The sequence below is a fragment of the Vipera berus genome (assembly GCF_964194415.1).
Source record: "Vipera berus genome assembly, chromosome: 15".
Taxonomy (NCBI): Eukaryota; Metazoa; Chordata; class Lepidosauria; order Squamata; family Viperidae; genus Vipera; species Vipera berus.
Genome location: NC_138218.1, coordinates 9,237,223 through 9,258,991, shown reverse-complemented (window position 1 = coordinate 9,258,991; position 21,769 = coordinate 9,237,223). Strand labels below are relative to the sequence as shown.

The 21,769-nt window shown below is 46.4% G+C and overlaps 2 protein-coding genes across 4 annotated transcripts in view; both read right to left on the bottom strand.

Moving 5' to 3' along the window:
• CFAP77 (cilia and flagella associated protein 77) overlaps positions 1-10,533 on the bottom strand; it is a gene marked incomplete at its 5' end in the record, with an annotated part of 38,359 nt that extends 27,826 nt beyond the window's left edge. The window contains one exon of the mRNA XM_081339844.1: positions 10,339-10,533. Coding sequence (XP_081195970.1) covers positions 10,339-10,533 — 195 coding nt within the window. The remainder of the gene's footprint in view (positions 1-10,338) is intronic.
• Positions 10,534-11,458: 925 nt separating this feature from the next.
• On the bottom strand, positions 11,459-21,665 carry TTF1 (transcription termination factor 1). 3 transcript variants are annotated; one of them, XM_081339699.1, is made up of 11 exons: positions 21,477-21,665; positions 18,975-20,633; positions 18,411-18,643; positions 17,603-17,788; positions 16,896-16,974; positions 16,454-16,584; positions 15,682-15,904; positions 15,079-15,165; positions 14,760-14,825; positions 14,439-14,524; positions 11,459-13,668 (listed from the first exon to the last, which is right to left on the bottom strand). In XM_081339699.1, the coding sequence occupies exons 2-11, from the start codon at positions 20,630-20,632 to the stop codon at positions 13,451-13,453; spliced, it is 2,967 nt and encodes a 988-aa protein (XP_081195825.1). In that variant the 5' UTR covers position 20,633; positions 21,477-21,665; the 3' UTR covers positions 11,459-13,450. The 3 variants fall into 3 exon arrangements, with proteins under 3 accessions (XP_081195825.1, XP_081195824.1, XP_081195826.1); XM_081339698.1 differs by lacking the exon at positions 21,477-21,665 and having other exon boundaries at positions 18,975-21,258; XM_081339700.1 differs by lacking the exon at positions 21,477-21,665 and having other exon boundaries at positions 13,530-13,668; positions 14,459-14,524; positions 18,975-21,258.
• Positions 21,666-21,769: the final 104 nt, after the last annotated feature.

Below are 21,769 nucleotides of genomic sequence, written 5' to 3'. Positions count from 1 at the left end.
TTAACCACCTTTCCCGACCTTTCCCGGAAAAGTGGTCAAAATGGGGGCAAAGCTGACTGGACCGAGGTCTCGCTTCGCAACGGAGGTTCTGGGCCCAGCGGTGGCTGTAAGACGAGGACCCCCTCCCTGTATTTTACCCCTTCCTTTCTCTCTTCCCCCTTCAGAATAAAAATCCCGGTTGCCAGCTCCATTTGAAAGCCGACCGGCCGTGCTTCTCCTACTTCCACCGCCTCCCTTTAGCCTCCCTTCGCTCTCTCGCTTTGATCTATGAGTTTCCTGCAGAAATGGGGGGGATCAATCATCCTAATGCACCCCCAGGAAAAAGGATACTTAGTGTTAGGAGATATACATTGCAGCTACTAACAGCCTGGGCCCCTTTTTGGAGCAGCAGGGGGCTTCGGCGACAGGTTACAGATAGGATTTGAGGCTGGGCTGTGTGCGTGTGTGCGTGTGTGTGTGTGTGTGTGTGTGTGTGTTTGTGTTTGAGGTCTGGCTGCACACCGGTGACGGGGGCTGAGGCCAGAGTAAGCCTGACAGGGCCCCTGTGTCGTATTTCAGCGCTGCTTTTTCCGCTAGCGGTCTCCATTGGCGAGAAAAGCAGCTGGAACAGCTGGATGTCAGGGCATGGAAGGGGAAGCCGGTGGCAATTAATGGGCTGGGGGACCTTGCTCCTTCTCACTTGCTCCTCTTAGTCACCCCCTCCCTCAAATTTTGGAAAGAGCCCTGGGGGGGGAGGGAGAGAAAGTCACCTACCGGCCCCAGAAAACAGTAAAAAAAAAAAGTCTTGCCATTAAAGAGAGCAGCTGTTTACATAAAATATAATTAATCGGTTACAACACACACACACACCCTTCCCCCCCACCTCTTAATGTAGCCATATGCTGATTTGATTTCTGGGGTGATTCAACCCACTTGGCTATTAATTTCCTCTTCTTTAATTCTTTTTTTTTCCTTCTTAAAGGCGCTGCGGCCCTGTTTCCCAACTCTGAAAAAGATCTGTTTTCTTGCCTTGTTCATTTAATTTTGGGAGGGGGGGGAGGGAAGGAGGGTGTATGACATTTCCCCCCACCACCCCCAAGGCTGATTGCCTTGTCTTCTGCCGTTGTCCCCCTCCTCACTTGCTTCCTGGGAGTTAAGTGATATCTGACAAAACCAATTAAGTAGGACGTTGGTTGGAAAAGGAGCCACTGTACAACTCTCTTAATGGTGTTTTAATTTCTCTCCGGGCGAGTCAATATTAGCCGAAAGCAAGGCTGCCACTAAAGAACATGATTAACCAGGCGGCTGCGGCAATAAAACAAACAATTCTTAACACCAAGGCTTCCTTGACACAAGTCAGGCTGGCGCCTTTTCTCTCTCTCTCTCTCTCTCTCTCTCTCTCTTTTTTTTTTCTCTTCTTCTTCCTAATGGAGACCATTCTCCGGGGAGCTTCGGATGCTCTCTTGCTATCTCAATTAGGAGAGCTAAATTGGGGTCCCTAAAACAGGATTCTTTCTCCCCTGCCTCCAGCTGTTAAAAAAAAATTCCGTAAAAAGGAGAAAACGTCCCATTTTTCCATCCCTGTTGTCCCCGAGGTGCTGAATTTTTAAATGCAACCGTTAAAGCGTAAATTTAAAGTAGATGATCCTTTCTTCTCCTTCTCCTCCCTCCTTTACTTTCTTTCTTTCTTTCTTTCTTTCTTTCTTTCTTTCTTTCTTTCTTTCTTTCTTTCCTCCCTCCCTTCCTCTTTCTTTCTTTCTTTCTTTCTTTCTTTCCTTCCTTCTTCCTTCCTTCCTTCTTTGTCTCTCTTTCTTTTTTCCTTCCTTCCTTCCTTCCTTCCTTCCTTCCTTCCTTCCTTCCTTCCTTCCTTCCTCCATCCCTCCCTCCCTCTTTCTTTCTTTCTTTCTTTCTTTCTTTCTTTCTTTCTTTCTTCCTTCCTTCCTTCCTTCCTTCCTTCCTTCCTTCCTTCCTTCCTTCTTTCCTTCCTTCCTTCCTTCCTTCCTTCCTTCCTTCCTTCCCTCCCTCCCTCCCTCCCTCCCTCCTTCCTTCCTTCCTTCCTTCCTTCCTTCCTTCCTTCCTTCCTTCCTTCCTTCCTTCCCTTTTTTACAGTTTCCCATCTTCTTTTGCAATGAAATTCAGAATGTATGGCTTTCAGATATTGTGCAAAAGTCAGTCAAGACAAACGAATTCACATTATGTCACTTTTAAGACCAATACATGTTTTTTAGTTAGGACTGAAGAGTTAGTGTTAGTTAGGGAAGAGAAGGACCAGGAGAGACATGACAGCAGTCTTCCAATATTTGAGGGGCTACCACAAAGAAGACCGGGGGTCAACCGATTTTCCAAAGCATCTGAAGGCCGGACAAGGAACAACGGATGGAAACTGATCAAGGAGAGATTCAACCTGGAAATCAGGAGAAATTTCCTGACCGTGAGAACAATCAACCAACGGAACAGCAGCTTGCCTTCAGAAGTTGTGGGAGCTTCATCAGTGGAAGCTTCCAAGAAGAGACAGGGCTGCCATCTCTCAGTAATGGTGTAGGACGGGGTGGTGGTGTCTCCTGCTTGGGCGGGGGGTTGGACTAGATGACCTATAAGGTCCCCTCCAACTGGGTTATTCTAATTCCTGATGCATTTGATAAAGATCGAATTTCCAACACAGAAGTCGAGTTCACACAATCAAGCTGTAACACGCATCCCCCTGTGCGTGGATTGGAGTTTTGTGTGCATTTGCCAGCCGTGGCTTATGTCCTGGCTCAGGAAAAAAACCCCCGAAAAACCCCACTCTTTCCAGGATGGGCTCTGGAAAAAACTTTGAAAGCTGTTACTGAAGTGTGATTTTCTAATGGACAAAGGAATGAAATAATTCTCCAATAATCCTCTGGAGCATTACAGCATTATTTAGTTGATTTAATTTATGAAAATGATGGATTCCCCCAACTCCGGCGGGTTGATGCAAATTTGAATAAAATGGGTCAGAGGATGCAATCCTTCTCCAGGTTCCGATTTATTATTATTATTATTATTATTTTTAATTAGTTGATCAAAATATAAAATGCAAAGAAAAATGTAAAGTACGGGAGGAAAATGGGTTTGAAGTAAAAAGGGGGCAAGGGAAAGCATTGACTTCCGGGTCTTTTTAGCGCGGTAGAATAAGATAACTCACAGCCTCAACTTTTCACTTTTACAAAGCGACGTACAGGGAATTCGCTACTTACCCCCCGTTCGTTTAGTCACCTTTCAAAGTTTCAACGGCCCTGAGAAAAGCCACTGGCGACCGTTTCTCACACTTACAACCGCTGCAGCGTCCTCGTGATCATGTGATCCAAAAAAAATACCAGACGCTTGGCAACTGAAGTCAGCAACAAAAAAATATTGGCATATCACTTAGCAAAGGTGTCCACCTTATCAACTGCAGCGATTGACTTAACAGCCGTGGCAAAGGAAGGTCATAAAATGGAGCACAACTCACGTCAACGTCTGTCTTGCTTAGCAACGGAAACTTCAGGCTCAGTCGCCGTCATAAGTCGAGGATGACCTATACGGCAAACCAGGCCTACGCCACCCTCATCATCAATTTATTACTGGGTGTGACTCCTTTTCCTATTAAAATTGCCGATTGAAGAACGTTAGCTGTTTATCAGCTCCAAATTACATCTCTGCTCTCCCAGGAGGTCTGTCCGGCTGAACAGAAAACGCACAAACGCATACACACACACACACACACACACATACGCATGCACAGGCAACCCACAAGTTCTCGACCGTCTAGTTAGCAGCCAGCCAAAGATTTCCCAAATACAAATTGCGCTTTGCGTTTCCCACCGGAATCACGCTTCTTTGTTCTGCTAAGAAAAATTAACCTCAATCCCAGCTCCAGGTCCCCACATTGATTATCATAGTCATTTAAATACTGTAATCTCATTTTCCGACATCAGGGGGGAAAGAGAGAGTGAAAAGGGGGGGGGAACGAATTAGAAAGATAATCAGGAGGGAGCGAAGGAAAGGAAAGGAAAAGAGAGGAGAGAAGAAGAAGGAGAAGGAGAAGGAGAAGAAGAAGAAGAAGAAGAGGAGGAAGAAGAAGAAGAAGAAGAAGAAGAAGAAGAAGAAGAAGAAGAAGAAGAAGAAGAAGAAGAAGAAGAAGAAGAAGAATTTAATTTAATTTAATTTATTAATATTTCTATACCGCCCTTCTCCCGAAGTACTCAGGGCGGTGTACAGGGCAAGAATAAAACACAGAGATTTACAAAAGATAAAAGATAATTAAATACATGCCCAATTAAAAATACAGTAATACATAATAAAAAAAACCCCCAATAAAAATAGTAAAAAACCCCACCAATCCCCCCTCAGGCCAGGCCGGCTTGCTCGAACAAGTATGTTTTCAGATCGCGGCGAAAGAAGAAGAAGAAGAAGAAGAAGAAGAAGAAGAAGAAGAAGAAGAAGAAGAAGAAGAAGAAGAAGAAGAAGAAGAAGAAGAAGAAGAAGAAGAAGAAGAAGAAGGAGCAAAGGGGGGGGGAATGAGGAGGGAGGGGGGGAAGAGAAAGAAAAAAAGCAAAACAAAAAAACCAACCCGGAATAAATTAACTCACAAAAGGAAAAAGCCCGGGGGGGGGGGAGAAACCTATTTTGAGATCTTTCCACTTGATTGCAAAAGTTGATGAAGTTTAAATGAAGCAGAATTAGGCTGGGAGACGTTCTGGTATTGACTGGGTGAAGAATGTGGCCTTCAATCCTCTCTCTCTCTCTCTCTCTCTCTTGGTAGGCGAAAGCCTAAATGGTATAATCTCCAATCTAACATGGAGAATGACAAGAGCGACTAATGAGAAAGAGAGGCGGGATGGCCCGTGTTGCTTAAAGAAATTAATCCTTTGACAAAGGATTTCAGCTTTGATGCCTATTGATGCCCGGGCTCCAACCTTATCTAAATGCTAACTAACGAGAATACGGGCTGTTCTTTTCATGGGCCAAAGGCTAATCTGATAATAACTTATTTTATCCGTCGGGTTCATCCGCTCCGATGATCTCTGATTCCCAGAGATGGACCTTCGTCTATCCTTTTTTTCTCCCGTTCATCCTTCCCTCCCCTCCCTCCCTCTCCCTCTTTTGTTTTCCCTCCAGGTTTTAGCCTTTTTTGGGGGGGGGGGGCGGGGAGGAGACAAGAGCGCCCCGCAAGCCCAAGCAAAGTCAATGGGGGAAGCCAGCTCCACTTAACAAGCGGGTGAAGAAACTTATCCTTGCCGGGGAACTCGCTTAGCGAATCTTCGCTTAATGACCGACGTTTGGGGCTCAATCCGGGAGTTATGTGGAGGACGACCTGCGGTTGTGAGGGGGATCTAGGAGACCTAGTAGACAACTGCATAAATAGGAGCCGGCCCGGTTAAGTGGTGGTTGTCCACTACTAGGACTCCTAGATCCCTCTCACAATCACAGCTGGTTCTCGACTTACGACCACAGTTTTTTGCAGCTGCCAAAAAAGGAAGGGCCAGTGCAGTCCTGGGCTGCATCAACAGAGGGAAAGCATCCAGGTCAGGAGAAGTGATACTACGACTTTACGCTGCACTAATGAGGCCACACTTGGAGTACGGCATCCAGTTTGGGTCACCCTGGTGCAGAGAAGATACTCAGACTCTGGAAAGCGCATAGGAGATTAACAGATTATTAGGAGACTGGAGGCTTAACTGTACCATGAACAATCAAGTTACTTATATTTAGCCAGGGGCGTGGTGGTCTTCAAACTTGGCCCTTTGATGACTTGTGGACTTCAACTCCCAGAATTCCTCAGCCAGGCCCCTGAGAGAAGGAGTAGAAGTAACGGATGGAAAGTTATCAGAGAGAAGCAACCTAGAAGTAAGGTGAAATCTCCTGACGGAGAACAATTAACCAGTGGAACAGCTAGAACGATTGGTGGAATTAGATGTGTCTAGTCTAGTCAAAAGAAGGAGCAGGGGTGACATGATAGCAGTCTTCCAGTATTTGAGGGGCTGCCACAAAGAAGAGGGTGTGTGTGTGTCAAGCTATTCTCCAAAGCTCCTGAAGGCAGGACAAGAAGCGACATACGGAATCTTATCAAGGAGAGAAACATCCAGAAATTAAGGAGAAACCTCCTAACAGTGAGGACAATTAACCAGTGGAACAGCTTGCCACCAGAGGTTGTGAGTGCTCCATCACTGGAGACTTTTAAGAAGAGACTGGACAGCCATTTGTCCAGAATAGCGTAAGGTCTACTGCTTGAGCAGGGGGTTGGACTAGATGACCCCCAAGGTCCCTTTGCAGCCCAATGATACTATGTTCTGTGACTGTGTTCTATGTTCTATATTTATTTATTTATTTTATTTTCCCTTTTGGTAGAGTGAGGCGCTCTTCAAATCCAGATGTGCTGAAGAAGCTAAGATGGGCTACGTTGGAACTGAGACAGCTTAAGGAGACCTTGTGAGTACAGCGTTCATTTTTGCATGTGGGGGTGACATAGGAACCCCAGAATCTTATGCTTTAGCGTGGCATATTATGGGAAGAGAGCAATCAAGTTTTACGACTCCCATGTTTAGGATTTTAAAGGTGTTGCACAAACCCAGTTAAGAGTTTCTGGAGATTTTTTTGAGTATAAAGAGTGTCACCACCCGCAGATTTCACAACCTTTGCACAAAGCTGCTGATTTATCACCCTTTTTGTGCAACACAAACACAACAATTGTTTAAATCATAGGAAAGCAGGAATCAATTTTTGTACCGGACTCTCGTGTCATCTATCCCAATTTTGTGGATACAGCGGCTGTCCATAATAACTATTAATTTTTTTACCGGCTGATCTGAAATGGAATTTTCTGTATGACACAATATAACTTTATTGTCTCTAATAACGGTGTGTGTCTGTGTGTAGAGGAATTGATTTAAATTGGATTTGGAAGCCAACCCGTCCTCAAAAACCTTGCTATCTGTCAAAATGTTACCCTTCTCCAAATTCTGAAATCTCTGCGTGGGTGCCGTGCGGGCACAAATCTTCATGCTGGGAATAATTCATGATATCAGCGATCCCGCTTGGCGCCCCCCCATGTTTTTTGTTTGGTGAATGGAAACGAAATATTGTGGGTTAAGCAAAAGAGCAAATTAAAAAGTGACTCTTGGGGGAATGATGGCAAAAAGAAGGAAGGAAGGAGGGTTGGAATAAAGGAAGGGAGGAAGAGAGGAAGGAAGAGGGGAGATGAGATTAGAGACAAAAAGGGAATGAAAGAAGGAAAGAGAGAGAGAGAGAGAGAGAGAGAGAGAGAGAGAGAGAGAGAGAGAGAGAGAGAGAGAGAGAGAGAAGAAAGAAAAAGAAAGAAAGAAAGAAAGAAAGAAAGAAAGAAAGAAAGAAGAAAGAAAAAGAAAGAAAGAAAGAAAGAAAGAAAGAAAGAAAGAAAGAAAGAAAGAAAGAAAGAAAGATTCAAATATAACCAATTCCAAAACTATACACTAGACCAGGAAGTCCAAAATAATTCTTAAAACTTTTTTTCCCATCCAAGCCCCCCCTTTTCAACCTTGTTTTTCTACTATTCTGCCCCCCACCCTCCATTCCAAATCCTCAGACTGAATACAGTCATGGAACAGTATATATTATCCCTGAACCAGCTGGATAGGGATGTGTCCACATAATAGCTTGATTTTAGGAAGTCTTCACTTTTAGCTACCTTGCCCCCCACCCCGAGAAATATTTAGAAGATTGTCCCCCCCCCCCCGAAGACTCCGGTTGGTGCAATATGATATCTTAACATTATAATTTCTCAGGAGCAAATGAGATTATTGAACACAAGGCGAACATCCTTCCTATAGCCTTTTCTCTTGGGTCAATTCTCTTTTTAGAAGGGGAGCCAAAAGCCAAAGGGGGGGGGCTGTTCTCACCTCCCAAAAAAGTTTCCCCCTCCCGTCTGAAGCAACTACAAATGAAATAAAATAAATAAGCTTGTAAGCCGCCCTGAGTCTTCGGAGAAGGGCGGGATATAAATGTAATAAAAATAAATAAAATAAAAATAAATAAATAAATTAAGATTCCCCAGTAAAAAAAACGGTTTGAAAAAGAAAAGTGGGGAGAGAGCGCCCTCTTGTGGCCGGAAGAGAAAGGTGCGCAACCCAGTCTACTGTTATGTATTTAAGGATTCTCAAATGAGATATTTTTTTTCTCCCCACTCTAGACTTGACATTTTTCCAGGGAGAAATTCCCATTGGGTCAGCAACTGACTCGTATTTATGACGGTTGCAGCGTCCCGTGTGTGTGTGTGTGTGTGTGTGTGTGTGTGTGTGTGTGTGTGTGTGTGTCACGTCATCCGTTTTTGCGACCTTCTGACAAGTAGGGAAAGCCCAGATTCATTTAACAAACCGGGATCCTGACTTAAACAACTGCGGGGATTCGCTCAAAAGCGGTGGCAAAAAAAGGTCGTAAAATGGGGTCGTAAAACCCACTTAACAACAGAAATTTGGGACTACCTGTACAGTCTGATTCCTGCCACTGTATGTGCATCACGCAATTATGCGTATATAATAGTTTTGATGATTAGCAAGGTAAAATATGGGAAGAATTACGGTGCCATCTTAAAGAGGGAGAGATGATAAAAAAATTTTGTGTGTAACTGCTCTAAAGATCGAAAGTCACTTCTTTATACTTTTTTTCCTTCTTTTTCCTTTTTTTAAAAAAAAACCGTCAGCCTTTTTCATTACTCTTTTCTCTTTCTGAAGTCTGTACTCCTTTTGACTGCTATTGACTGACATTCTTCAGTACGAAGTATTCAGTAAAAGAGAATTGCTACAGAAGTTGGCACAACCGGAAAAAAACAACAACCCACACCTTCCCTTCTCTGTTTCAAGATACGTTTCCCCCCCCCCCTCTTCGGCCTTCCAAAGGCGTGGGGAGCACAGTTCCCAGAAGTCCCCATGAGCATCCCACTGGGAATTCTGGGAGTTGTAGTTCTAACAGCCCCGGAAAGAGTTGGGATTCAGCGGTTCCCAGCATTAGGCAAGAGATTGTAAGCCTTCCGTGCTGCCCTCTGGTGTTCAAACAAGGTAACCCATTCCTTTTCCCACCGTTCAAAATTCGGATTTTACCTGGTGCCCAAAAGCCCTGCCAGTTCCTTGCAACTTTTTCTTAGCTGTGGGGAGGTTGCAAGTGTTGATGGATTGATTTGTTCCGGTTGAGGCTTGGGACTACCCCTCCCATCATCCTCGGTGCTGGCTAGAGGGCATGGGAGGGCAGAGACCCCTCTGATTGGAAGGCCTCTGTTTCCCACCCCACCCCAGCTCTGCTTTACAGCGCATAGGGCACGTGTCTTAAAAAAAAAACACACATAATGAGGACAACCTGGGAGAATGTGTAGTTTCGAGTCGATGGGCTTTCAGTTCCAAATGGCATTGGCCTCAGACGTCACGGGACGTGGCAGCATCCAGAGATCCACCATCTTTTTCCTTTCTTTCCCCTTCCCTTCCTCTCCTCTCCCTTTCCTTTCTAATTCACCTTCCTTCCTTCCCTCCCTCACCTTCCCTCTTTTCCTTTCCCTCCTTTACTTCGTCCCTCCCTCACATGCTTTACTTCCTTCCTTCCTTCCCGTTTACATCGTCCCATGACTCCCTCCTTCCTTCTTTTTTCTAATGCTCCGTCTTCCTTCCTTCCTTCCTTCCTTCCTTCCTTCCTTCCTCCACCCTTGTCTTCCTTCCTTCCTTCCTCCACCCTTGTCTTCCTTCCTTCCTTCCTTCCTTCCTTCCTTCCTTCCTTCCTTCCTTCCTTCCTTCCTTCCCTCCTCCCTCACATTCCCATCTTCCTCCCTCCCTCCTTCCTTCCTTCCTTCCTTCCTTCCTTCCTTCCTTCCTCCCTCCCTCCCTCCCTCACATTCCCATCTCCTTCCTTCCTTCCTTCCTTCCTTCCTTCCTTCCTTCCTTCCTTCTCTCCTCCCTCACATTCCCATCTTCCTCCCTCCCTCCCTCCTTCCTTCCTTCCTTCCTTCCTTCCTTCCTTCCTTCCTTCCCTCCTCCCTCACATTCCCATCTTCCTCCCTCCCTCCCTCCTTCCTTCCTTCCTTCCTTCCTTCCTTCCTCCCTCCCTCCCTCACATTCCCATCTCCTTCCTTCCTTCCTTCCTTCCTTCCTTCCTTCCCTCCTCCCTCACATTCCCATCTTCCTCCCTCCCTCCTTCCTTCCTTCCTTCCTTCCTTCCTCCCTCCCTCCCTCCCTCCCTCCCTCACATTCCCATCTCCTTCCTTCCTTCCTTCCTTCCTTCCTTCCTTCCTTCCTTCCTTCCTTCCTTTCTTCCTTCCTTCCTTCCTTCCTTCCTTCCTTCCTTCCTTCTCTCCTCCCTCACATTCCCATCTCCTTCCTTCTTCCCTCCCTCCCTTCTCACCTTGGCGATGAGGTGGTTCTGCAGCATGCTTTCTCTGGCCACCCCAAGCCGTTCATTCTCACAGCCGGGGTGCAGCTCCGCCAGGGTCATGGGGCGCCGAGGCGGTGGGCAGATCTGGCTGACACTGCGCCGGCGAGGTAGGCCCACCTTGGCAGGGGCATTCTTGGCCCCGGTGGGGGCAGCCACGGCAGCCATCCGCTGCTGCTCTCCAGGTGTTTCCTATGCCAGCCAGAAAGATGCTTCTGGGTCCCAACCCGAGGGATGTACCACTCGGGAGAGGAGGGGGCCTGCCAAGAACTGGGGGGGCAGACAAGGGGGACCCCCCCACACTTCTGAGCCTGGCAGGAATCTTTGAGGGGAGAAACAGGTTGTCGGGGCCCAGCAGAGTCAAAATTCAGCCAGGCCACGGCTCTGGTTGCATCAAAATCCTTCGGGATCCAGTTGCGAAGCTCCCCCCAGCCGGGGAATGGAGAGGCTGGTTGTTATGGCAACCAGAATGCTAACACCGTTCAGCGGGCAACCTCCATCCAACTGAATGTGCACAAAAGCATCTCGGTCACCAGCTTGGCCAGCCAATCGCAGGCTTGTCAATAAGAGTCAACTCCGGGCCCAACTTGCTTGCTTGCACTTGTTTGCTTTGGAGCAAGAGGCAAAACTTGTCTGTCTGGGCCCCCCTTTTTTTTCTTGGAGGGGGGGAAAGCATGCAATTAATCTCTTTCGTGTGCATCTTCTTTCTTTCCTTGCACAATGAGTGTCTCTACTTGTCTGGGGTTTTGCACTTTTTTAAAGAAAAAAAGGGCAAGACACAGGACACCCCCCGATGAGTAATGGGGGGGTCACCTTATTTATTTATCCGGGACATTTTAAATCCCAGGTTTGTTATTTTGAAATGTGAGGCGGTGAACAAATCTAATGCTCCTTTCCTCATTCTCATTCTCTTTTTTTCCCCCAACTAAAAAAAAACCCTGTGAGGTTGGCTTAGGCGGAGAGCGAATCAGCCAGCCAGTTTTCATACCTAAGGGCAGGACTAGAATTCCCTGCCTCCTGGTGATTGGCCAAAGTCAACCAGTTGGCTTCAGAGACATTCATCAAAAAAGCGAGAAAGGATCAAAGAGGAGACTCTGGTCCAAGACAATCTTTTATTTTCTTAAAAAAAAAATTGAAAACCCCATGGTACAAATAGTTTGAACCCACCAGAAAAAAGAAAAAAAACTCTTTTGGTAAAATAAAATAAAGTCCTTCACACATTCACGGTGGCTCAGTGGGTTAGGACGCTGAGCTTGTCGATCAGAAGGTCGGCAGTTTGGCGGGTCGAATCCCGAGTGCCACGTAGCAGAGTGAGCGCCTGTTACTCATCCCAGCTTCTGCCAACCTAGCAGTTGGAAAGCACGTAAAAATGCAAGTGGAAAAATAGGGACCACTATGGTGGGAAGGTCACAGCTTTCCATGCGCCTTTGGCGTCTAGTCATGCCGGCCACATGACCACGGAGACGTCCTCGGACAAGCGCTGGCTCTTAGGCTTTGAAACGGAAATGAGCACCGGCCCCTGGAGTTGGGAACGACTAGCACGCGTGTGCGGGGGAACCTTTACCTTTACCTTACATTCAAAAGATCAAAAAACAGGACCCAACCTTGGAAGAACCCCCACTGTCTTGTGCAATTGAATAGTGTCAATTCTCTGCTACTTTCTCAGCGTGAGCTGGACCAAGGACAGGTCTTTGCAGCGTCTGAATTAAGCTGCGCCGAGATATTAAAAAAAACACCTTAGCAACCTGTTTTTGGGAAGGCACCATCAGAACGGAACAAGATCCCTCTGCTTCCAAGACCGAGGAATCACTTAGCCATTTCTGGAAACAAGGATTGCTTATGCTTTCAAACCCACGAAATTCGGGATTTCATCCACGCGTGAATGCTGCGTTGTTTGAATGCGGAGATTGCTTTGGGTTGGTTTTTTTTTTTTTAAAAAAGACCGTCTCCACCTTTTTGAAACAACTTCAGAAAGAGAAACCAGCTGCTTTTTTTTCTTAGCAAGGACTGCAACAGTTCTGGAAATAGAATTTAAGTAAGGCAAGACAGGATATCCCCAATTCAGCATGACACAGTGGGACCTTGGAGGTTTCTAGTCCAACCCTTCCCCTCAAAGGGGAGATCCTATCCCTTTCACGGCAAACGGCTGTCCAATCTCTTCTGGGATGGGATGTGTTGTGTTCTTTGCTCCTGAACATTTTCTCACTTAAAGAGGGGCGAGTTCTTGGCTTGTTGTCTGCTGGTGGGGGAAAAAGTCTCACCTAACTTGAAAACGTGTTGTTCTTGTTTTTGTCTGTGCCAAGGATTCCTGCCCTTGGAACCAACCCCGAAATCGCTTGCTTGGTTGCCCGGCAAAAGCCAACATTACGTGAAAAAAACAACAACACGTTTATTTAATGGCTCGACTCTCATAATAAAAGACAAGCTTGAAATGCCACCAGATTTGGCCCTGAGAAAAGAGATTTTTTTTCAGGAAGACGGGGAAGTTTGGCACTTGGGGAAAAAAGGGCTGATGGAGGGAAGATAATCCAACGTTCCTCTAAGAAGAGTAAGGATTCACACACACAACCACACACACACACAGAGAGCAAAAAGATAGAACTTGTGACTTCAACACAATGCTAACACAACCTGGAAGAATGGCAATTGGCATCTCTGCTTGCACCACGTTGAGCTTCCAGAGACTTTTCCAATGATTATCTGTTTGAAGACGTCAACACCAGCCTATCTGCTCTAGGGTCCTTTTGGGGGGGAGGGGGCTTCCTAATCCCCCCTCCCCCCCAATTTGGGGATGTGCCACGTGTAGCCCAAACCTTTGCAAATCCATTTGCCAGCAATGGAGAATCTGCCATGAGCCAAAACAGGGGTTTTCTCCCCCCCCTTCTGTGGACCCCGAACCTTCTCCTAAACCTCAGAAGCAGCACCCGTCAAAAGTCAAATATATTTATATATTATTTTCCTCTCTTAAAAAAAAAGGCAGGAAGCCAAAGGAGAATGCCCCGTGGTCTTTCCCCATCTCATAAGATCCAGAGCGCTGCCTTCTCTGCTTCCCATCCGTGGCATTTGTTAAGGAAGAGGTGGAACCTCAGCCATCGGCCTGGCTTTTTTCTCCAGTCTCTTCGTGGTCGCTGTCGTCCTCCGAAATTAACTGTTCATCCTCTAGCAGGTCCTGGAAAATGTCCTTGAAGCGGAAAGACGTTTTACAGCTCTTCTCCTCCAGTGGGTACCTCCGTCTCTGCAGCTGCCTCTTCATCTTTTTCTTCAAGCTGGGCAGCGTCTCTTCAAACAGGTAGTCAATAATTTCTAAGGGAAGAACCAAGACATTTGGGTCAAAAGGCCTGGAACGGCCACCGAGGTGGGATGAGGGTCCTGCACGGGACCTGATTGTAAGAACATGTGAGAACAAATCTTGGAAGGGAGCGCGGAGAGATGCTGGCCGAGAAAAGGGTTACGGCTGCGTAACAGAGAAAGAGGAACAGGAAAAAAACAACCTCTTTAAATTCTCAGTCTGTAAAGACAACGGTGGGAAACCTGCGCTTTAGAACAGATTTTTGTTAATATGGCCTGACAATAAAGTACAGGCAGCCCTCGGCTTACGACAAATCATTTAGTGACAGTTGGAAGTTACAATGTGACTCACGACCGTTTTTCACACCTAACGGCCGGTGCAGCATCCCCGTGGCCACCTTGAGCAAAACTTGGAAGTTGGCAACTGACTCGTGTTTACGACGGTTGCAGTGTCCCCGGGTCCTTCTGATACAATTCCCCAAAACTATCTGATTCACACACACCACACACACACACACACACACCCCGTAACACCAATCATTTCTAAATCGTTTCCCTAAAATTCCAAACACGGGAACGAAACTAGGATTTGAAAACAGGTCACCTCCAGCCTCTCGGCTACATTTTAGCTGTCGGGCTTCGCACGCTCGCGCAAGTAGGCGTGCAAACCATCTCGTAGCCGGCAGACGAGAGAAAGGGGGCATTTCTGTTCAGCGATAAGAATTTCCTTCTGCTTTTTTTTCGCAAGGCCGACGGGATTCCCCCCCCCAAAAAAAAACACTCACCCGGGAAACTCTTTTCGTACCAGAAAGGGACGTACATCGACTTGAGTCGGTAATATCTGGTTTGGACGTAATCTGGAGGAGCGTTTCTGGAAGAAGCGAGAACGTTTAAAAGAAAGAGGGGGGGGGAAAGGTCACAAAGAGGCCAGCAGATGGACAAAAAGAAAAAAAAAACTTTGGCAGGCTACCGACAATCCCCCCCCAAAATCGTCAGATACTATTTTAATTTTTGAACGCTTCTTATTTGCGACGTTGGCTTGTGACAGCAATAATAAAACTAGCGCTGAGTTTATTGATCCCTTGAGGCTTATTCTAGCTATTTACCCAACAACGCCAGCGATGTGTTCCCAGTCGACTTCAGTGATGTCAGCAACGTTCAGTTCGTACAACCTGAAATTCCGCAAGACAAAACCTTCAGCTTAAAAAAAAAAAGTTACATCAAGATGGGATGGTTATCCGTCCCGCTCACGACGCCGATTCCTGGTTTTTGTATTTTATTAATGTTATCTCAAGCGTTAATTGTATATCTCCAAAAGCCATCTGTCGATTTATAGGCGTTACCCCCCCACCCTTTTTAAAAACAAACACACACGCACACACACACGTTTGCTTTAAATAAAAATATTAAGAACTCTTTTAGCACCTTTTGATCAGATCGATCTTAAACTGCAAGTTGTTCAACCCGCGGAAGTAGGACTCGCCCGCCATCTTCTTCGTCAGGATGGACGTCCTTCAAAAAGGAAGAAAACGGAGTTGTAAGCAAATAGTAAGCCTGACGGATCGGACCAGCCGTTACGTTCCAGTTAAATGATGCATTTACTCAGGCCTAGACACGTGAACCTAGCCAATTCGTTGATCAACGCTCAATCAGCCCTGGATAAGAAGGAACAGAATTCAAGAGGGGTTTGACTTGGCTTGTGGAAACGTAACAATTCCAGGCTGATTGCTCGCTTGACTCCCACTCCGGGTTCCGCCTGCCTTTCTTCAATGGCCCAGTTGCTCTGTGCAACATCCCAGAAGGGGCACTGCCAGGGGAGGGCGACAAGAGGTTCCGAGGGCTTGCTATAAAGGTGTTGGCAGACCCCCTCCTGATTTTGGGTTAGTGTGGACTGACACGGCCGTCCATCTTGACGAAAGGCGATCTCTGCTTACCCTCAACACACATGAAAAAGGGGGGAAAAAGGCGGTCAGTGTTCCTTGGCTGTCCCCATTCGAGGCATGGCTCCCACAGCCCGCGAAACCTCACCATTTCTCTTTGCACTGCCTCCAATTGCGGGTCTCCACCTTAGCCGCCACTTTCACCCAGCTGATGTTCTTGTAGAGATTTTCCCGCAGAAGGGTGAGCGCTCCCTCGTCGTCCCTCTTCTCCAAGGCCGAGTCCAGCCCTTTCACTTTCGTTCTCAAGATATCCCTGAGCGCTTGCAGGAGTCTCTTGGTCTCTTCTTCAGTCCAAGGGCCAGTCTCGAAGACTGCACACGTTATTTGGAGACACACACACACACAAACACACACACACAAAGCAAGACTGAGACGACAGAAAACGACTATCAAGATACATTAGATCCCAACTGGCGCGAAGAACGAGGACAGGCTTGTTCCCGACTCACGACCACAGTGGAGTCCCAAAGTGGATGTGGCTAAGTGAGACCTTGGCCCCAATTTTACGACCAGTTGTTAAATTGGGGACCCGGTGGTTAGGGCGGATCCGGCTTCCCCCGCTCGGCTTTGCTCGTTCAGAAGGTCGCCAAAGGGGATCGCGTGACCCCGGGACCCTGAAACTGTCATTAAGTGCGAGCCAGTTGCTGAGGGTCCGAATTTCGATCACCAGACCAGGGGTACGCTGCAACGGTCATCAGTGTGAAAATCACACAAATCATTTTACAGCGCCGTTGTAACTTTGAACGATCACTAAACGAATGGCTGTAAGTCAAGGACTTCCTGTGCAGAGAATCTGGAATTTAGAAAAGGGGTTGGAGGGAATGGGGTGTGGGGGGGTGGGTGCACAGATATCAACCTACCCTCTACCATCTGGTTATATTTCAAGGCGATTGAGTGGCTGCTCCGGTTCATAAACTCCGAGATTTTTTTCCATTTATTCCCATACAGGGCGTGATACTTAAAAAGCTGCTTCTTCTCTTTCTTCGTATACCTAAAAAGACGTCAGGAGCGTTAAAGCAGTTGCTTTGCCGTCCGATGAGCTTGAATTGAAAAAGGGGAAATCTTATCAATAAAGGAGAATATTTGTAGGTCAGGGCTGAAATGAGGGGTCCTGGGTGCTCTCAGAGCTGGGTGGTTTTCTTGGAGACATTTCATGACCCAGCTGGGAAACATCCTCAGTGCTAGAAGGGGTGTGTGTATATCTATCTGTCTGTCTGTCTGTCTGTCTGTCTATCTATCTATCTATCTATCTATCTATCTATCTATCTATCTATCTATCTATCTATCTATCTCTTTTCTTACCGTCCATTATAATTCTGAGGATCAAACATTTTCCTGGCACGATAATACACCAGTCTCCAGGGCCGAGCAATACCCCGAGCTGTGGGCAAAATGACGGAAGCATTAGAACACGTTTAGGACTCGTGCAAACAAACCAGGCAAACAAGAATAACATCTAAACAAACAAACAGACTTTAAGCCAGAATTATCTTTGTTAGGAATAATAGGAGCAAATTATGATGATAGACTTGTATTTGCCCGATATTGGAAAAATTAACATATTATGATAATTAATTACTATTGTTTTTTTTAAAAAAAAATACGCGAACCCAGACAACGTGCTGTTTGCTAAATATTCAGAATGTTATTTTAAAAAATCCTAATAACCCTAACCCCGACCCCACCCTACTCTTAATCGTATAAAAACTAATTTAATTTCGGACGCTTGGCAACTGACTCGTATTTATGATGGTTGCAGCAGCCCGGGGCGGTGTGTGTGTGTGTGTCATGCAATCCACTCTTGTGACCTTCTGGCAATGGGGAAAGCTAGAAGCCGTTTGACTAACTTAACAACTGCAGGGACCCCCTGGACGAGGTCGTAAAATGGGGCCAAAACTCAACTTAACCGCCGTCTGGCTTAGCAAGAGAAATTGGTCATAAATGGAGGACTGGCTGTAATACGAAGAGCTCCTCCGGCTTAGGGGGGAAGGAAGCTGGCAAAAACTCACAGATTTTTTCGCAAAAGGAATGCTTCCATTTCAGCCTCTTGATTTCCGCTTCCTCCTCGGGGAAGCGGTGAGAAAACAGGAGTTTCTCCGCCATGTCGATCCCGGTTTCTTCCAAAAAGGCCTCCATGTTTTCTTGCAATAAGTCATTCTCCGCTTGGGAGAAGACGCCAAACTTCACCGCCACTCCTGTGAGACGGAAACTGGAAAATCAAATAATCTCCCCAAAGAAAACGTCAGGCTAGCTTGCTAATCGGCTAGCCCTCTTTTCTTTTAAAACAAAACAAAAATGGTTTTATTATACCAGCAGCCCTCAACTCACAACAGCCCGTTTAGTGACCGCTCAAAGTTACGAGGGCACTGTTTAAAAAAAAAAGGGGGGGACTTACGACTATTTTTCACACTTGAAGACCGTTGCAGCCCTCTCAACGGTCAAAATTCAGACGCTCGGCAACCGACTCATAGTTACGACGGTCACGTGATCCCGTTTGGCAACCTTCTGACGAGCCAACTCAACGGGGAAGGCCGATTCTCTGAACGATCGTGTCGCTAACTAAACGACTGCAGCGATTCCTTTACCCACCGTGTCAAGAAAGGTCTTAAAACGGGCTGAAGTTCCCGTAACAAATGTCTCGCTTAGCAAGGTAAAAGTGGGCTTCAACTGTGGCCGTAAACTGAGGACTACCTGTATTACAAGACCCAAGCAATAGCCTTCTATTATTTTAGTACGCAATTAAGGCATTGTCTCTCCTGGAGATTGTTTACACTCCCAATGTTTAAACTGGTTGCTTTCACAACTGCAAACGGGCACCTTTTTTCTTAAATTCCCGAAACCTGAGTAGATCCCGTATAGCCAGTTTCCTAATCGCCTGATCCGACAGTGTCTTGGCACGAGGGATAAATTCCTCCAGTTCTTTCCGGGCATCCTCCAGTTGTTCCTTATTCAGGACGCTGAAGTCCCTCTCTTCATCTGTGGAACGCGTTTCGGAGGGGGCCCGTTTGCATGAAGATCGCGATTTCCTCCCCGTTTGGGATTGATCCAACCTGTTGGGAGATCAAAATCGGTCATGAATATTTACTGAAACGGAGCACAGCTGCCCCATCCCAGGACATATTATTAACCACGTGTGCCTGGCTGAGGAATTCTGGGAGTTGAAGTCCACAAGTCATAAAAGGGCCAAGTTGGAAGACCCCTGAAGTAGAGGTTAGCGAAAGAGCGAAACCTCCACACTGCTGTCTTGAACATGCCGGGGGCAGATGACGTTTAGGTCCACCACCGCACCAGAAACTCCCAAAAGATGCCTTTCAAACCCCAAAGTTCTACCCCCTCTTCTAACCTAGATGAGGACAACCAAGAGGTACCAGAAGAACTTACTTGGTGTTAGCTTCTGAGGTGGACAATTCTGACGGTGATTGAGGTTGCTTCTCTTCATGGTCTCCAGCTGACGTCCCTTCCATCTCGAAGTCCATCTGAGTAGCATCAGAATCCGCAGCAGTGGGAGAACGGCTCCCCTCTTGACCGTTCCCCTGGAGAAAATCCAGTTGTGTTCTCTCTGAGAAGGATAAAGGCGAGGAGGCAAAGAGGTCCATCTCCGTGTCTATGGTTTCGTTCAGGTCCACCTGATCTTCTCTTTGGGAACTTGTGGCCTCAGCCTTCTCTTTCGCAAGTGCATCAGATAGATCAACATCCTCCCTTCGTTTCCTCTTCTTCTTCTTCTTCTTCTTCTTAAGAGATGACATATTCCCATCAACAACACCCCCATTTTCCAAATCCTCACTCTGAGACAGTTTTCTGGATTTTTTTGGAGTTGATAGGTTCCCAAACTCATCATCCTCCACACCACCTCCATTGTCCAAGTTCTCTTTTTGGGACGTTTTTCTGGATTTTTTGGGGGTTGATAGGTTCCCAAACTCATCATCCTTCACACCACCTCCATTGTCCAAGTTCTCTTTTTGGGACGTTTTTCTGGATTTTTTGTGGGTTGATAGGTTCCCAAACTCATCATCCTTCACACCACCTCCATTGTCCAAGTTCTCTTTTTGGGACGTTTTTCTGGATTTTTTGTGGGTTGATAGGTTCCCAAACTCATCATCCTTTACACCACAACCATTGTCCAAGTCCTCTTTTTGGGACAGTTTTCTGGATTTTTTTGGAGTTGATAGGTTCCCAAACTCATCATCCTTCACACCACCTCCATTGTCCAAGTTCTCTTTTGGGGACGTTTTTCTGGATTTTTTGGGCGTTGATAGGTTCCCAAACTCATCACCCTCCACAGCACCACCACTGTCCAAGTCCTCTTTTGGGGACAGTTTTCTTGATTTTTTTGGAGTTGATAGGTTCCCAAACTCGTCATCCTCCACACCACCTCCATTGTCCAAGTTCTCTTTTTGGGACGTTTTTCTGGATTTTTTGGGCGTTGATAGGTTCCCAAACTCATCACCCTCCACAGCACCACCACTGTCCAAGTCCTCTTTTTGGGACAGTTTTCTGGATTTTTTTGGAGTTGATAGGTTCCCAAACTCCTCATCCTCCACACCACCTCCATTGTCCAAGTTCTCTTTTTGGGATGTTTTTCTGGATTTTTTTTGAGCCAATGGGCTCCAAAACTCCTCATCCTTCACACCACTCCCATTTTCCAAGTCCTCTTTTTGGGATAGTTTACTAGACATTCTTGGAGCTGGTGAGCTCCAAAACTCATCATCGCTACCATGTTTAAGTCTGTGCTTCTTCTTTTTCTTCTTCTTGGGCACAAAATGATCGATTTCAGGCTCTTCGCTCAGCTGAGTCTCGGGGATGACCCAGGAATTATCTGCCTGGGAATCAGAGGCTTCCATACTGGATTTTTTCTTCTTACGCTTTTTTCTGCTGGGCTGAGAGTCTCCTGTATCCTGGGAAGGTTGGGATAACGGATCAGAAGACACAACTGGCTGTTTGAGCTCTTCTCGGTGGCGCTTCCGTAACTTCTTGTTCTTCTTTTCATAGCTGGACTCTTGTGTGTCCTCTACCAGCACCATATCCGCCTCGTTCATCATTCTGTTTAAAAAAAGCAACATAAATTTGTGGCCATCGTAAGTCGAGGACTACCTGTGCTTGCAAATATTACGTTAAACCCATCCGGAATCACTTAGGTAAGATGGGCGGGATAGAAATCTGATCATAAGAAAGAAAGAAAGAAAGAAAGAGAGAGAGAGAGAGAGAGAGAGAGAGAGAGAGAAAGAGAAAGAAAGAAAGAGGAAGGAAGGAAGGAAGGCGAAATAGAAGAGGGAACTTAGAAGGGAGGGGAGAAGAGGGAAGGAAGGAAGGAAGGAAGGAAGGAAGGAAGGAAAGAAAGAGAAAGAAAGAGGAAGGAAGGAAGGCGAAATAGAAGAGGGAACTTAGAAGGGAGGGGAGAAGAGGGAAGGAAGGAAGGAAGGAAGGAAGGAAGGAAAGAAAGAAAGAAAGAAAGAAAGAAAGAAAGAAAGAAAGAAAGAAAGAAAGAAGGAAGGAAGGAAGGAAGGAAGGAAGGAAGGAAGGAAGGAAAGAAAGAGGAAGGAAGGAAGGAAAAAAGGCGAAATAGAAGAGGGAACTTAGAAGGGAGGGGAGAAGAGGGAAGGAAGGAAGGAAGGAATTAATTAATTGCTCATGGCAGTTTCTCCTTTAGACAAAAAAACCCTAAGCTGCCAAACTCCATTTGCAAACCTGAATGGCAACTGCCGGCTTTGCAACCCTGAATGGCAAGCGCTCAGTTTGCAAATTGCCACGCTCGATTTGCAACCCCTGGATTATATAATAAGGCTCGATTTGGCAATCCTGGAATTTCAAGGCTGGATCTGCAAAGATAAATTGCAAGTATTAATTGCAAGCATTAAAACAAAAATGGTCATCGGTGAGACTTACGTGCCGCCGGTCCTTAGGATCGCCCCCCCCCCACTCAAAATCTTCTGCGGGGAGATCAGCAGGCGAAGACCACCCCCCACCACCACCTTCCCCGCTTCCTCCTAGCAGGCAAACATGCTGCTTTCCCCGAACTTCCGGCTCTTTGGGCACCACTTCCGCCTCTCTACTGGAGGAAGCCTAGAGGAAGAAGGGAAGAGCTTTGGGGAAAAGGAAAAAAAAGAAAGAAAGGCCGCTCTACACTTTTCATGCATCTAGGAACCTTTGCGCCCGGAAGTAAGCGATTTGACTTTCCC

Coding starts and splice junctions, on each gene's coding strand:
- TTF1 (XM_081339698.1), bottom strand. CDS start 20,653: ATGTTGCTTTTTTTAAACAGAATGATGAACGAGGCGGATATGGTGCTG. Junction 18,644..18,974: donor ACCTCAGAAGCTAACACCAA/GTAAGTTCTTCT, acceptor ATCTCCCAACAG/GTTGGATCAATCCCAAACGG. Junction 16,975..17,602: donor TTCCTTTTGCGAAAAAATCT/GTGAGTTTTTGC, acceptor TTTTGCCCACAG/CTCGGGGTATTGCTCGGCCC.